Raw genomic sequence first — 17950 nt, 5'->3', positions numbered from 1 at the left:
TTATTATTATGTTGTACACAGCCTTGGTAGTTTATGGTATTGTATGTGGCATGCTTAAGTGGTTATAATAATTGAAAAATCAATCCTGAGCAGTTAATCTGGAAGTCCTGGGCTGTCCAGATGACAAGATCCCCTCTTGGCCTTGCTGAGGTATTACAAAGGAAAGCAAAACAGTACTTTTGGCACCAGTTTGGCTGCAGGAATTGCCAGAAGTAAATGTCTTCCCTCCCTCAAATGTAATGTGGAGCCAGGGCTTTTTTGGCTGTGGCTCCAACCTGGTGGAACACTCTGTCACAAGAGACAAGGGCCCTGCAGGACTTGACATCTTTCTGCAGGGCCTGCAAGACAGAGCTGTTCCACCAGGCCTTTGGTCAGGGTGCAGCCTGACTCCCTCCTTTGGCAATCTTTACAAAACTTTAGTTTATGGTTGCCATCAATTTTGATTTTAATTAATTTTTATAATGTTTTTATAATGTTGCACTGTTTTAGTGTTGTTAGCCGTCCTGAGCCCGGCTTCGGCTGGGGAGGGTGGGATATAAATAAAATTATTATTATTATTATTATTATTATTATTATTATTATTATTATTATTATTATTATTATTGTGTTGAAGCCTGAGTTGAACAGCCAGAAACAGTTCATTAAGTAAAAGGATGGGAGAATTTGAATACCCCTGTCCTTTATGATAATTTGTAAACTGGAAATGTATTTGCTCTGCAATATATTTGTAAATGTTTTCTTACATAAAATTTTAAAACAAACCTGTCAAACTATTCTTTGCTGAAAACTCTTGCAAAAGGTGAACAGACATTTCATCAGTCTTCACCTCCTTGAACACTGCCCATGTCATCATTCTGTTATTTTCATGACACCTTAGTCCAAAGAATCCTTCTTGCGTTATGAAGATCCTGTGGTGTTCTGTTTAGCCAGCCTTGCCTTTACCATTTCTTTGATCACAGCCTTGGTGCTATGGATATTTATGAGGAATCATGACATTCCCATCATTGTTGCCAATAACTGGGATGTCACCTACACTCTCCTTGTCTCCTTCCTGCTCTGCTTACTTTCTGCTTTGCTGTTCATTGGCAAACCTCAGAGGTTAGCGTGTCTCCTCCTACTAACAGCTTTTGGCAATATTTTTTCAGTGGCTGTCTCTTGTATATTGGCAAAAGCTATTACGGTAGTTTAAACTGGCACTTTACTGTTTGGCTGATGACCTCTCCCCCATTCCAAGATGTAGACATGCACTCAGTGACTGAAGAAATTGTAATGCAATGTAATGAAGGCTCTGTGACCATGTTTTACATTGTCCTGGGCTATATAGGCTTTCTGGCAATTGCCAGATTCACAGTGGCTTTCTTTGTCAGGAAGCTACCTGATAGTTTCAATGAAGCCAAGTTCATCATTTTTAGCATGTTGGTCTTCTGCGGTGTGTGGCTATCCTTATATGAGCTCTAAGGGCAAATACATGGTAGCTGTGGAGGTCTTTTCTATTTTAGCTTCCAATGCTGGGTTGCTGGGTTGCATCTTTGCATCCAAATGTTACATCCTTTTGTTGAGGCTTGAGCTGAACAACAGGAAACAGCTCAGAAGGAGAAAAGACTGAAGAACCTAAAAATCTATATAATTTGCATTAGTTATTCATCTGCATATGTTTGTGTTTGTGCATCTGAGTGTTCGTGTTTGTTTTATATTGTTGAGATGACCTTGTATTTATTCAATTAAGTTATGTTGCACACCACCTTGGTAATTTCTGTTTTTTAACTGGAAATATAAATTATTCTAGTAATAGAATAATAAATCCAGAAGCTGCTTTTTAAATTTTTGAAGAGTATAGGCTTTTTCTGAATTTGTAGCAGCTGATAAGGAAATTCTTGTAGAAACCATTGTCAATAAACTTTGCAATTAGTAGACCCCACAGATATTTTTATCATCAAAGCAATAATAATGCTATGCCTATGTCATTCTTAATATATTCTATTTTCTATTATTATGTGCGTAATGCCAGGGGTTCCTTCCTGAAACAAGCAGCTCTCAAGTGATATATATGCATGATTCTTGGCCCTATTCTTCTTGAACCAGCAGAACTTCAGGCCTGCTCCCCTCATTATCACATTCTACCCCGTTCTCTCCTTGTGGCTCCGCAACTACAGCTCTAGAAATGCCATCAAAACCTACCCCAAAGGCCACCCATTGCCACACAGCCAGCTTCCATACTTTTTAGGAATTTCCACAGTATTCTGTCATTGCTAAAGTCTTTGAGGGCAGGAACTGGCAAATGCTGGAAGATTCTAGAAGGTTCATTTCTGTTGGAAATATTGTTTTGACTATCTCAAGGTTACACTGAGACAGGAGAGATAAATTTGTGTGCTCAGCGAGCTGTTAATTCTCTCTCTCTCTCTCTCTCTCTCTCTCTCTCTCTCTCTCTCTCTCTTTTACTTTTATTTGTACCTCACATGTCTGAAGTTTTTATTCCCCTGAAGTTTTTTGTAATAAAGCCTTTACCTTTAGTAAAAGATTTCCTTTTACTGATGGACCTCTGACTCTGTGATTTTATTTACTACACGCCACAATTCATCATTGTCATACATATTCTTTTCTCTCCCAAGCAATTTCCACCTCAGCATTGACTTTTGGGCCCCCTGAGCACATAGGCAGGACCCAATGTGGAATTTCTGCCAGTGGAGCCACACAACCCATACCCCAGTCAACAAGTCTGTTCAGATGCAGCAAACATGTTTTCTTCAGCAATTCCACAGGGAATCCCTGGATCTGAGCTGGTGATTACCTTCCTCTAAATTATTAAAAACATGTAATTGAGTCTGCTGCTCACCCAGTCCTCCTTGAACTTTCAGCAACCACGAGAAAAAATAACAGCAAAGACGGTATATTATAAATAAATCCAGCAACATTTAGAGCTAGGATGAGTGACTGGTTCTGATACTATGATTTCCAGTATTCTACATTTCATATTTCAAGGCTTATATCTGTGAGAAAGTACCATTTAAGTCAATGGTTTTTATCAGGACAACTCTAACAATAGTGCTGTAGAAAAGCAAAGGATCGTCTATGTACAGGCAATATTTCCTTCATTCTGAATATGATAGTTTTAGTGGTCTTAATGCTGGCAATGATTCCGCACAAGGTATGCCAGGCTCAAACTGTGAAATGTAGGGTTTCCCATCCACATCGCCCACAACACATATACCATCAGCAAGGAAACCTCATCATTGGTGGCATTGCAACTCATGGTGGCTTCATGAAAACCTTAACAGCCTTTACTGAAGAACCACCACTGGCATTGCTTGAAGAGTTTATGTAAGATGTTTTTTGTTGTGTTTTTTTATTTCCATGTTTTTCCCTCTGAAAAGACCAGTGCTAGTGCTACAACATATATGCAGAGGTATATCAGCTTGGCCTGTAGGGAAAAAATGATGGAATTAAGGTAAAGCTGAAGGGAGGGTTTCAATTTCTTCAAAGGAAGAAGACTTATGTGGAATACATTTAAGCTTCCTGAAATAATAGTCTTTCTTTCAACTCCATTTTCTTTTACCTATTTTTAATTCTTTCTCCTGTCAGATACAAAAAGTTTCCCTTCTGTTTCTTTGACTCACATTTCACTTCTGCTTACATTCTTACAGCACCCATTTTTTCTTCAGCACATTCTAATGGTATATATGTTAATGTAAAGATTGTTAAACAATACTGAATTTTGGATGTTTCTGGAAAAATCACTCAGTGGTAATTGCTTCTGGTATATTTGCATTTTATCTTAATTTACTTATTTCATGTGATGTAAAATACTAGAATCTTTTGACTCATGAGAGGTTCCATCAACTCAGTTCCTTCCTCTGTCTTGATATGAAAACAGATATATCCCTGCTTGCTTTGTTAAATTCCATTTTCTCATATAATTCTTTCTCATAGAAAATAACTTCTTAAAAAAGTAGGTAAATAAAGGCCTATATTGAAAAATGTATATTTGTACCTTGGAATTACATTTGGGTGAAGTTTATGATATAACTCACAGGTGACTCACAAAATGTTTAGTGTTCTAAGTTCTGAAATTGTTGGGCTCTGTTATCTTAGCCCAAAGCAGTTTAACTCACGTTACCATGCTGTTTATTAAATATAGCTGCTTTGATTGAGGAATTTCACTCTACTGGGGGCTGTTTAGTAATGGCTTATACAAGCACAAGAAGGGAAGTGTGCTATATTGTACATTCCCTCTCCATTTTCTTCATCCATAGGAAGTGATAGAAGGACTCTAGGTGTATGCATAGGCCTTACTCTAGATTCAATTTACACATAGTCGATTCCATTTACACATAGTCGCCACAAGGTTACTCTTCTGCTTGGACAATAAACAGCTCTGCCGTAAATAATATACTGTGTGAGATTGTCAGAAAGCAAAATCCACACAAACCTTCAGCAATAATTCAGATAGATGGCACTGAGGTTCTAGATTCTGTAATCCACACACGGCAACATCCACATGGTATGCTGTGTTGTCAGGCACAAGCTCTCATAAAATACTCGTGTTGATAACACGTCTCTGCGACATGCATGCGTGATTGAAAATTTAACCTAACCCTAATGTGAGTCTCAAGAAATAAAATTCATTAAGTACATTATTCTAAGTGCAGTGAGGTGGGCTTCCACCAACCAAGGCTGTAGCTTTGTATGTGTTGATTAACATCCTTCCCACATGTAGTTTCCTTTTTTAAGCCTCCCCATTCCAATCAGCATAAATGCAGTTATTCCAGCTCCTGACTGCTCTCAAGGAGGGGCCCAATCCTGAATTGGCTCTTTGAAGATAAAGGTGCCTGGGAACCACGGGAGGCATAGATTTGCTCTGAAGCCTAAAATTGGCAACTGCTTGTGGAACAGCTGTTGTATGCATCCATGTCCACAGAGTTCTTCATGCGCATAGCATAGGTGTTTGTCACAGATGAGTTCTTCTCTGCTATTGGAGGACCACGTTCTCGTAACCCTAACCTTCTCCAGCCAGAGAATCTTGACTTTAGGATTTCTCTGGAATACTGCAATCAACCATCATCAACATGAAAATGCAGATAGTGGTGTTGGTTTTTCAAAAAGTGTGAAATATAATTCTGATACAGAATGCAATTTTAATTCTAGTGTAGTGTCAAAGAATTATCAGCATATTTTGGCCTTGGCATTTGCAGTAAAGGAGGTCAATGACAACCCTCAGATCTTACCCAATATCACCTTGGGCTTCCACATATATGACAGCTATTTTAATGAAAAGTTGACCTACCATGCCACAATGCTACTTTTATCTTCGTTAGAGAGGTTTTTCCCCAACTACGTCTGTGACATCCAGCATAATCTGACAGCGGTCATCGGGGGACTGGATTCTGAAATCTCTGTTGTTGTGGCAAATATTCTGGATATCTATAAGATTCCACAGGTAGGGATAATCTGCCCTTGTGTATATTGAAAGTATGGGAATGCAATACTTTTTCATGCGGCTTTTGTCCTTCCAGATTTATTTTGCAAGTCGGAGAGAGGGAGGTTGATATTCTATTAAACCCATATTTATGACTTATGACATGGTAAACCAATGAAAGAAGTATTAGAGACAGCAAAATACCCAAGCAATGATAAAGCAAAGTAAACATAGAATCGCAGGACAAAGAAAGTTAGGTCTTGTGGTTTTTTGTTGTTCTTTTTTGTATAAATTTGTATGTGTGTTTCATTTTACTCTTTGCTCCTGCCCTTGTAGTTAAGAAGAAACATCTTTTTACATTATTATTATTATTAGCATTAGCATTGAATCCTTCCTTGCATAGAAAAAACTTCATACTGAGAAGGAGGTACATGAGAGCTGTTGTAAGGCAAGCCTTCCTAGGAAAGGAATTCCATCAAATAGACATCCATGTCCCAGAAAAACACATCTCACAATATTCATATGTCATAGTATAGTATAAGTAATTTTGCAGATAGCAACCACTGCAGTAGGGCGGAACCATCCTCCCAGGACCAGTATTACTGTGCCTTATTTGGACAGGCCTGGGTGGTGGTGATGTCAAGACTGTGCAGATGCATAAGAAGCCCTTTACACTGATGTGTCCATTCTGCCTTGAGTTTGCTTGCACCTTGACCCACCTCAGCACCATCCAGAGATAGTGCAGCAACAACAGTCCAACTACACTCCAACAAAGAATTAACAAAGGAAACCATTTACTTAATTTTGAAATTTTTTAGTTCTACCTGCTGATGTAATGTACCTGTGAAAAGACTAGTCCCCTATCATGATAAGAGGCAATAGTATCCACTTACCTTACCACTTGCTGTAAACCTTGTGTCTTAGCCACTGTATTGAGTGATCAGAGCACATGAAACTACATCTTGAAAATGACTATAACTGTCTGTTTTTCCCTTCCTACTTTTTCCTTTAGCTGGTATATGGTTCGAATCCAGTGATGAATGATAAAACTCCAGGGCTTGATTTTTACCAGATGACCCCTCAGGAAACCCTTCAGTATACAGGGATACTCTCTTTGCTTCTTCATTTTAGATGGGTGTGGATTGGGGTTGTAGTCGCAGATACTGACAATGGAGAAAGATGTTTGCGAATTATCATTCCACTGTTCTCTCAGAGTGGTGTCTGTTTTGCTTTCATAGAAAGAATCCCCATGTTAATTTCTTTCGATGAAATTGATGAAAACCTGGAAAGAGGAGGTAAATTACATAATGAAATCATGAATAGTAAAGCCAACATAGTGGTTTTTTATGGAGAATCAAATGCCATGATGTATTTGAGATGGTTTCCATATCTGTCAAAACAAGAATGTGAGACAAGCATACCAAGAGGGAAAGTTTGGATTCTTACAGCCCAGGTGGAGCTTACATCAACAGTCCATCAAAGGAATTTTGTTACAGAAATAATCCATGGTACGCTAGCCTTCAAGATTCACTCCAACGATGTACCAGGATTCCAGTCTTTTATTGAGAGCAGAAATCCTTCCATCCCTAAAGGAGATGGGTTCATCAGGGACTTCTGGCAGCAGGCCTTTGGTTGCACATTGTCAAAAACGGATGTAGGTAACGTGGATGGATACATTTGCACTACAGAGGAGAAGCTACATAACCTTCCAAAACCCTTCTTTGAAATGAGCATGACGGGCCACAGCTACAACATCTACAATGCTGTCTATGCTGTGGCCCATGCTTTACATGCAATGTCCTCATCTAGAGTCAAGCACAGTGCAAATCTGGATGGAGCGAGAATGAAACTACAGAATCAAGAGAAATGGCAGGTAGTGGCCTGAACATCTTGACGTGACAATGCATAATTTCTTACTGTTATATTTTTACTCCCACAGAAAGGTACTCCTAGAGTATTCTGCCTCAGGTACCAAATTCATTTGACCAAACTTGGGGCCTTGGGAATTGGTGGATGTTGTTGTGATAGGTGTCATGCACTGTTTGACCTGACTTGCACCAGCCTGCTAGCTCCAGATTTTGTTCGGCGTTTTATCTGAAAAATTCATGTAGGCATGGAAGGCAGGTTTTGCACAGGCATCTAGTTGACCACTGTGAGAAGAGGATGCTGGGCTAGATGGGCCACTGGCCTGATCCAGCAGGCTCTTCTTATGTCTTTATGTCGTTACCTTCTCTCTTGCCACTGTTGCGGTTGTGACTGGTGATTCCCTGCACTTTGTGGATATAATGGGGTGGATTACAGTCAAATAGATATAAGGTAATGCTCATAGGGAAAGAAGGGTTAATGTTGATTCCTAGAAGGTATAGGGCCTATTCATGGGGCAGAATATGGCTAACCATACAGGTGAGGTGCAGCTAAAAAAGCAACAGAAATGTTGTGTGGTGAGTTATTTATGCTTGAACAGATTGTAGAGCTCTTTGGGCATACATTTTGAAAGCTATATTTTCTAAATTTTTGAGAAGAAAAACTGATTTGAAATATGGGAGGAGGATGTTTTGCTAAAAAATACCATAAAATGATCTGTTTGAGATTTTTTTTATCTTATTATATGAGCAGCGTGTATTCTTATCAGTTTACTTAATAACATAGTGATCCTTACTATTGTCTCTCAGTGATAAAGGGTTAGCAGATATTTCACCAGTTGCCTCCTGCTCAAAACCCTTCAGGAAAGCATTCTTGCTACCATTAGACATTAGCCTGAAAACCCTACTCCTTTTTATTCCATCCAGTTCCATCACTACTTGAGACATGTTTCATTCAACAACAGTGCTGGGGACAAGATCTCCTTTGATAATAATGGGCAGTTACTAGCTGGATTCGATGTCATCAACTGGGTGGTTTCATCCAACCAATCTTTTCACAGAATAAAAATTGGGAGGATGGATCTGCAAGCTCCTCCAGATGAAGCATTCACTATCAATGAAGAGGCCATAACATGGCATTACTGGTTTAACCAGGTAGGATCCAATCAGAGATTTAGGGTGGAAGTGTTTTAGAGAATAGTGTCAGTAACTGTATCCTTTCAAAACTGTCACCAAACATATAAGAGCCCAGACTAAAGATTAATGTTAGTATTCTCTCAAAGTACAACCTAGTTCTTTAACGAACAATCATGTTAATTCTGCATCTGTTTCCAGTGTTGCTGTTAGCCTCACACCTAAGCCTATCATACAAAGCTACCAGGAGGTCTTTAAAGCCTTCCTTCTGTGTGTCTATGATGGAATGGAATTTGTACTTTAATTTGCATGTAAGGTGCGGTGCATATGTGCTTGAAATTCCTTAACATGGCAAAAAGAAGTGGAAAAGCCCATGAAATTTAAAGATTCCAAGCTCCTTATTTTGCTTTCTTATTTATGGATTAGGCCCAGCCACTTTCTACATGCAGTGAGAGCTGCCATCCTGGTTCTAGCAAGAAAGTGAAAGAAGGAAAACCATTTTGCTGCTACAATTGCATCCCATGTCCAGAAGGGAAAATATCAGACAAGGAGGGTAAGTAAGTATACCTGATGCTACTGGGTGTTTTCTGTTCTCAGTATTCCAATTTGATTTGTGTAGGGACACATTTTTACAATGAGGCTACTCCAAGCTTGATGTTTTCCCCTTGTGAATTCCGGTTTAATTTATATGGGATTGATACGGTGAGGAAAATCAGGCTCCAAACTGCTTCACTTGGGTCACAGACTATTTGTTTTCATGGTTTGGTGATGAGTGGATATGTTGTCACTTTCTGTTACTCCTCTTTTCACACCCATTATTCCTTAGTGCTTTCATTTGGTTTCTAGTCATGCTCAAAACTATTTCTGGTGTGCTTCTGAATGGAACTAGTGGTGTATTTTTTTTGTTGGTCCCTCAGATTTACACAGAACCAGAAAACTGCACAGGCAAACCACACAAAAAAAAATCCTCTACACTCTATTACATAGCATGTTAAAATTAAAAATGTAAGCTGATAATTTAAAAATTTAAAAATTCTTTTCTATTTTGGCTGTGCTCCTATTTCCAGTGTTCCTGAATATATTGACTATGAGCTCCCATATTTGTGAAAAACCAGAAATCTCCAGAAACAAACTACAGTTAAATATCTGTTTTAATGTGGTATACTTGTGCAGGTTTCTGGTTTTGTTCAATTCTGAGGGATTTTTTTTAAAAAAAAAACAAAACAAAAAACCAATAGAACTATTTGTGCACATGCCCTGTTGGTACTGATTTAACATAAGTAACTTAACGGATTGGAAAGTTGGGATAAACATAAGAGGAACACCTACTGGTATGAATAGGAAAATCACAGATGTAGGGGTCAACTTATACAATTGTGAAAGGAAACATTTAGGTATATTATTAAGGTTTCATGTAAGATCAATACCATAGCCCTTTTCACATATTACTGGTGTGTGAGGTTCTATTTCACGCATGAATTCTAAATCATGCTATGATCAACATTGTGGTATCAAAAACAGTGTTACTTTGCAGCTGTGATTATATGTACAGGCCTGCATATATATTTTTTACATTAGACCTCAACACTCAGTTAATGCAGAAAGAAGGCTTATGTCTTTTCCTGTTTCAGATATGAATGACTGTATTAAATGCACAGATGAGAAGTACCCAAGTAAGAATCAGGATACATGCATTCCCAAGATTGTAACCTTCTTGTCTTATGAAGAACCTTTGGGGCTCAGTTTAGGCTGCATTGCTCTTTCCTTTTCTTTGATCACAGCTCTGGTGCTGGGGACATTTATGAAGCACCATGACACTCCCATTGTCGTTGCCAACAACAGGGACCTCACCTACACTCTCCTCATCTCCCTCCTGCTCTGCTTCCTTACCGCATTGTTGTTCATTGGCCAACCTCAGAAGTTGACGTGTCTCCTCCAACAAGCTGTTTTTGGCATCATCTTCTCAGTGGCTGTTTCTTGTGTATTGGCAAAAACCATCACCGTAGTTCTAGCTTTCATGGCAACCAAGCCAGGATCAAGAATGAGGAGGTGGGTGGGGAAAAAGCTGGCCACCTGCATTGTTCTTTCCTTTTCCCTTATTCAAACTGGCATTTGTACTGTGTGGCTGGTGACCTCTCCCCCATTCCAAGACGTAGACATGAACTCAATGTTTGAAGAAATTGTACTGAAATGTAATGAAGGGTCTGTGACCATGTTTTACATTGTCCTGGGCTATATGGTCTTCCTAGCAATTGCCAGCTTCACAGTGGCTTTCTTTGCCAGGAAACTACCTGATAGTTTTAATGAAGCCAAGTTCATCACTTTCAGCATGTTGGTCTTCTGCAGTGTGTGGCTATCCTTTGTGCCAACTTACCTCAGCACAAAGGGGAAATACATGGTTATTGTGGAGATCTTCTCTATCTTAGCTTCCTGTGCTGGCCTTCTGGGCTGCATCTTTTCCCACAAATGTTACATTATTGTGTTTAAACCTGAGTTGAACAACAGAGAACAGCTCATAAGGAATAAACACTGAATAATTTAATAAATATCTTTCCTTAACTGTAATTTGCAATCTGGACTTATCTTTGTTTGTTCAAGTATTTGTTTTTGTTTTTGTTGTTACTCAGATATTGTAGTGATGGCATGGTGGTTATTATTATGTTGTACACAGCCTTGGTAGTTTATGGTATTGTATGTGGCATGCTTAAATGGTTATAATAATAGAAAATCAATCTTGAGCAGTTAATGTGGAAGTCCTGGGCTGTCCAGATGATAAGACCCCCTCTTGGCCTTGCTGAGGTATTACAAAGGAAAGCAAAACAGTACATTTGGCACCAGTTTGGCTGCAGGAATTGCCAGAAGTAAATGTCTTCCCTCCCCCAAATGTAATGTTATTGTGTTGAAGCCTGAGCTGAACAGCCAGAAACAGTTCATTAAGTAAAAAGATGGGAGAATTTGAATACCCCTGTCTTTTATGATGATTTGAAAGCTGGACATGTGTGTTTGATCTGCAATATATTTGTAAATATTTTCCCCACATAAAGTTTTTTATACAACTCCCCCTTGCTGAAAACTTGAATTGGAAATTTGAGTCAATATTTCCCTAAAGGCAGGCTCAGCACTTGTCACTAGCAAGTTCTGGATCTGCCTGCAGGTCTCAGTGACTTTGTGACATCAGCACCCTTTTTGTTGGTCACCTGTGCAGCTGTTTAGGCACTGGAAATACTGCAATTCTGCTTTTGAACAGGAACCAACCTCAGCTCCCATGTAAGTATACTCTTGGCAACTAGGAGGGAATAGCATTGCAGACCATTCAGGAGTGCAAGTGGGAGCCAGTGGTGGGAGAGAGAATGTCACGTAATACAATTCACACCAAGTAGAAGCATAAGGCACTGAACTGTTTTTGATTGACAATCCTGTGCTTTTAATTGTTTCACATTAGTTTATGATGCAACATGTGCATGTTATTGAGCATTTTCATATAAATATAGTTACAGGTAATAGGGTTTATTGGGAACCCTGCAAGACAGAAAAACTATGAGCACATTAGTGTTGCAGAAGCACAGCAAGAATATTAGGCAATAAAACCTATATCAGAGAACTGAATGGGGCTGGGATTCCATGTGGACATATTGGGCTGCTTTAGTGCTAGCGAATAATGCAATACCTATAGGAAGATATGTGCAGTCAGTCCCTGTTTGCCTCTCTCACCCCCCCCCCCCCGCCGCAACATCAGCACTGTGATATATGTCAAAGTGTGCTTAACTGGGAGAGGGGATTTTACCCTCCCTTTCCAATAATTTAAAAAGAGGTGGTTTGCTCCCTTCCCTTCTTTGTAGGGACAGGAGGGGACAGGGAGACATAAGCAAGTAATTGCTGCGATATGTGGTGATGTACCAACAGTGGGTGGGGAATGAGTTCATGTCTCTCTGCACAGACTACAACACTCAATGTTGTTTTTTCAAGGAGGCCTGCATTGTCATCAAGCTTCTATAATTTGTTTTATTGTTCCAGATTGCAGCCTAATATTTCTGGCGTCCCCCTTCTTTGTTATTCATTCCAAACATAATCATCAATTTCTTCCAAGCTAATCATGAGTGAAAACTTTTGTTCAGCTGTGAAAAACATGTTTTCTTCAGCATTCCATAGGGAATCCTCATATCTGAATGTCTGATTTCCTTCTTCTTCAGTTATCGGAAGCATTGCAATATTAATCTCTGGTGGAGTTTCAGTGGCCACAAGTAAAATAAACTTCAATGATTAAGAAGAATGTTATAAATATGCCTGGTACTATTTAGAGATAAGAGTAGGAACTGGAATAAGGCCAGGATCTAAAGGTTTATTCTCTGATACTTTTGCATTCAAGATTTAGATCTGTGAACAAACTACCATTAGAGGAATCTCTAAGCATAGACACTCTGAGTTTAGAAAATCTGCATTTAGAGGGGGAAGTTGCCCTTCTACTGAAGAAGATGGTTGTTTTAGTGGTCTTGTTCATAGTATTCTTTTCTCAGATGCTATGCAAAGCTCATACTGTGAAATGTAAGGTTCGTGATCCACATTATCCACAACACATGTACCATCAGCCAGGAGACTTTATCATTGGTGGCATTGCAACTTATGGTGCTTTCATGAATGATTTATTATCTTTCACTGAAGATCCCACACCAGGACTGCTTGATAGCTTTGTGTAAGGACGGGAAAATTTGCTTATATTTTTATCCTTGTGTTTTGTACCTGGCAAGACAAACTCTAACAGTTTATTCTGAAAACAATGGGCGATGATGATTTATTATCCACCCTTCCCCATAAGGTCCCAGGGCAGGTCACAATAATCCAAAAACACATTCTTAAAAACAACTAAAACAGATCATGATCATGAGTGAAAGTAGAAGGAAATAAACACTTATTTTCTGCACAGGAGAAGGTCAGGGTGAAATGTATTTAAGCCTTTATATTTTATTTCACTTCTACATTTTCTTTCTCCTCATTTCAGTTATTTCTTCTACTGATTCTGTGTTGCTCAGAGGTCGTCTGTGGTTTCTCTTAAGGCTCTGAATTCTTGCAAGATTTGTTTCTTTGTACATAGGACGTGCATTTTAACATTATGGGAATCATTCCAACCACAAGTTTCACAACCACCTTCATATATTCCTGATTCTTGGTCTTAAAACATATCCTCTATTGCTGGCTATATTACATTTCCTTTTCTGGTATAATTCTGTTTCCCCAAAAATGTCTTCGTAAGAAAGTAGGTGATAGAGACATATAATGTAAAATGAGAATGTGGAATACATGTATGTGTGTATTAATATTTGAATGTTCCTGGCTCCTATTGGTAAACTCAAATTTATATTCTCACTCATATTAGCATACATTCCCTACGTACCAATCAGTTGTGTTCTTAAGCTGAGCTCTGAAAATGTTAGGCTGTGTCTCTGCTGAGTTCAGCCTTGTAGCCATTTGAAGGATACTCGTCAGCTCTCTGAGTTGAAGAACATTCATTCTTCAAGTGACACTGGAAAACAGATGAGCTTAATTTCTCCAGATAGATACAGCATATGCCTTAGTCTGTGCCTGGTTCATTTTGCATAGGCACCACAAGCACACCCATCAATTTGGACTGTTAGCAGCTGCAGTAAGAATAAATCACCAGAACATAAAACAATGTCCTGTTGATTGTTAAATTGTTTTTTATTTTATTTTATTTTATTTTATTTTATTTTATTTTACTATCGTTATTATATCATTCCCACTCTGAGATTGCTCTTGGTAATGAAGGGGGGGGATGCAAATGGAACTTCAAACGCTATGTCTATCTGTGGCGCAGCCTCATAAATAACTTTGTCCTAGGTAAAACCATCCCCTCTGGAGGCAGAACCTATAAGTTCCCTCTCATGGATCCTTGTTCAGGTGGATAGGTATAAAAGGTCTCCATTGCTAATCTTTAACTACTAGCTGTCGGGAATAGAAGTTCTATGATGAATAATATAATGAAGAAGGTGCAGGACACAGTGGAATTAGCTTTATTTTTTGATGCAGAATGCAACTATTTTTATAGTGTAGTGACAAAGAATTACCAGCACATCTTGGCCTTGGCGTATGCAGTAAAGGAGATAAATGAAAACCCTCAGATACTACCGAATGTCACTTTGGGCTTCCACATCTATGACAGCTATTTCAATTCTAAGAAGACCTATCATGCCACAATGCTACTTATGTCCACACCAGAGAGGTTTGTTCCCAACTACATATGTGGCATCCAAAGTAATCTAACAGCAGTGATCGGGGGACTGGACTACCGAATTTCTGGTCTTGTGGCAGATATCTTGCATATATATAAGGTTCCACAGGTAGGGATTATGTGCCTATATGGATGTGCAGATGATGGGATTTAATCCTTTTAAATGCCCCTCAGATCCTTGAATTTCAAATAATATGATGGGTGAGATACATAAGCCTTATAGCATGTCTACAAAAAAGTAACATTTATGTCTTTATTGATGTTCAAATAATTTTTATCCATTTATCTCCCTTTTATGAATGGGAGCTTATTCCATAAGGCCAATGGTATCCTAACACAATTAAAATAATGGTAAAGACCCAAACCATTCTTCTTCTTCTTCTTTATTGAATTTATATACTGCCCTATACCCAGGGGTCTCATATAAAACATATTTTAAAAGTTCAGATTAAAATATCAGTACAATCAAACATATGTAATTGTGTGTGTGTTTATTGTGTGTGTCTGCATGCATACACATGGATGCACATATATGTTTATTTTATTTGTGGCTTAGGTCATTGTAACTATAACATATTTCCTGGGTTATATCCAACACTAGTCATAGTCAGAGCAAAGTAACTGAAATCAATGGTTTTAAGCTGATTTCAACATGGCTTATCAATGGTTATCACACCTTCTCAATTTTAAATTTACTATTATTCTTTTAGAAAATATAGAAAATAATATATTATAGAAAATGAATCAAATGCTTTAACTGGTGCATAATTTAGTTACTGCATAAGTAACTAAGTGTAAAGCTATGTGATTGAAAAAGCAGAGTCTCTGTGCAATGTCAATATGAATATCCCATTCAGTGTTTGAAGCCTTTAACATTCTTAATCTATGGGCATAAAACACTGAAAGAATAGGAAGGTGGGCTTTAAGACTTATATAGCCATAGTACTTAATATAGACGTTCATTGTACAAGTAAATCACAATGTATGTCTGACTTTAGCTCAATCACCTTTAGGCACTTGGACCATAGACACACACACACACACACAATTAAAAAGGGAGTAGAAAGGGGCTGGGGTTCTGGGGAAAATGACTTTTGCATTGCCACTTGCCACAGACCCCAATGTGTTTTAACTATGCACATTTTTGGCTTTATAAGCATGACCCATTATGTAACCCGCGTGTAAGATAAATAAAATAAAACAAAGGTACATAAGGAGAGTCTTGCTAGATCAGACCATGGACCTCTCTCACACACAGAAGAGCACAAGCATGACTGCAATATCTTGTGTTATAGGAGATCTAGTATACCTGGAAGAAGTATTTCTTTACTGATCTTCTAATTCAAAACGTAATGTGAGAAGACATTTGAATATCCTCTCTTCTGAGTTTACACCACACATCATCAAACAACGAAGGAAGCTCTAGATATGACCCAAACTGAAATTTAGTTCATTTTAAAGTGTACATCGTTACACCCATACACATCTAATCTTTCTTGAAAATGTTTTGCCTCTGACTGCTAAGGTCAAATATTTGTGACAGAGAGGAAGTTTGGAGAGAAACAGTCCCCACTGATGTTTCTACCCCCAATATAAACCAACTTGTCAACCTTAGCATAAAAATGAAGCTTCCCATCTTTAACATATTGTAATAATATTCCCATGTCTGTTGCAAACAATGTATCTTAATGCATTTTGTAATCTGAGTTCTTCAATATACTGTTTAAACGTGACTACTAGTGTTACTCTTCTCAAATTTCCCCTTAGCTTCTCTATGGCTCTGCTCCAGAGATGGAAGATAAAACCACAGGAGCTTCCTTCTACAAAATGACCCCTGAGGAAACCCTTCAGTACACAGGGATTCTTTCTTTATTACTGCATTTCAGGTGGACGTGGATTGGAATTGCTGCAATGGATAATGATAATGGAGAAAGGTTTCTGCAAATTGCAGTTCCACTGTTTTCCCAGAATGGTATATGTTTTGCCTCCATTGAAAGAGTTCCTATGAAAATTGCACTCACTGAACTTAATGACCTGCTAACATGGGGAGCAAAAATACGTGACAAACTCATGGATAGTAAAACCAATGTAATAGTGTTCTATGGAGAGTGTAACTCCATGGTATATTTAAGATGGCTCCCATATTTATCGGAACAGAAAAATGCAACAAATTTACTAAGTGGTAAAGTGTGGATTATGACAGCCCAGATGGAACTCACATCATTTCTCTATCAAAGAGACTGGGACACAGGAATAATCCATGGTTCTCTCGCCTTCACAATTCACAGCAGTGAACTACCAGAATTCAAGCCATATATTGAGAGCAAAAATCCTTCTAGCACAGAAGGTGATGGTTTTATCAGGGACTTCTGGCGGCAGGCCTTTGCCTGTGTATTCCCAAACACTGAGGCAGATGGGAATATTTGCACAGGGGAAGAGAATATTGACAGTCTTCCGGCACCATTTTTTGAAACAAGCATAACTGGCCACAGCTACAACATCTACAATGCTGTCCATGCTGTGGCCCATGCTTTACATGCCATGACCTCATACAGAGTCAAATACAGCAAAAGTGCACAGGAGGGACGACTGAAGCCTCAGAAACAACAGGTGTGGCAGGTACTGTCTTCCTGAATATGCTCCTATGGCAATGTATAATATTTTAGATATTGAAATAGGGCCTACCCAGTATAATAATTTATCTCCCAAACTTTTCTTGTGCACACATTTACTTTCTCCCTCATCTCCAAACACTCAAGAAACTCCTCTCTTTTCACCCCTCACGTGATTCCCTTGTTGAAACTCTGTCCTTCAGCCACTCCCCATACTGCCCCTACCCCATACTTTCCTTCAGTCTTTTAATGTATTAGTTCAGGGGTCAGCAAACTTTTTCAGCAGGGGGCCAGTCCACTGTCCCTCAGACCTTGTAGGGGGCTGGACTATACTTTTTCGGGGGGAATGAACAGATTCCTATGACCCAGAGATGCATTTTAAATAAAAGCACACATTTGACTCATGTAAAAACATGCTGAATCGCAGACCATCCGTGGGCTGGATTGAGAAGGCGATTGGGCCGGATCCGGCCCCTGGGCCTTAGTTTGCCTACCCATGTATTAGTTGAATGTAAAAAGACTTTTGCATGGCTGGCATGTTGCCTAATGTACAAAGTTACCCTGCCCACTTTTGACTCTCACCCTGCCTGCTTTGTCCTTAGTCTCACTCACCACTGGCTTGCGGCCCTAGTAAAGTTGCCCATGAGACTGAAAATGCTTACCTATTCCTGCTGTATAGTATGTG

General features: G+C 38.9%; 1 protein-coding gene across 1 annotated transcript in view; it reads left to right on the top strand.

The window, feature by feature from the left end:
• Window positions 1-3069: 3069 nt before the first annotated feature.
• LOC310748562 (vomeronasal type-2 receptor 26-like) overlaps window positions 3070-17950 on the top strand; it is a gene marked incomplete at its 5' end in the record, with an annotated part of 31306 nt that continues 16425 nt past the window's right edge. Inside the window, 7 exons of the mRNA XM_083584414.1 lie at window positions 3070-3145; window positions 3928-3946; window positions 5143-5434; window positions 6426-7286; window positions 8203-8430; window positions 8836-8962; window positions 10328-10458. Of these exons, the coding sequence (XP_083440540.1) occupies window positions 3070-3145; window positions 3928-3946; window positions 5143-5434; window positions 6426-7286; window positions 8203-8430; window positions 8836-8962; window positions 10328-10458 (1734 nt within the window). The remainder of the gene's footprint in view (window positions 3146-3927; window positions 3947-5142; window positions 5435-6425; window positions 7287-8202; window positions 8431-8835; window positions 8963-10327; window positions 10459-17950) is intronic.

The sequence above is a fragment of the Podarcis filfolensis genome (genome assembly GCF_964270895.1).
Source record: "Podarcis filfolensis genome assembly, chromosome: 13".
NCBI lineage: Eukaryota > Metazoa > Chordata > Lepidosauria > Squamata > Lacertidae > Podarcis > Podarcis filfolensis.
This window is presented reverse-complemented; position numbering and strand designations above follow the sequence as displayed.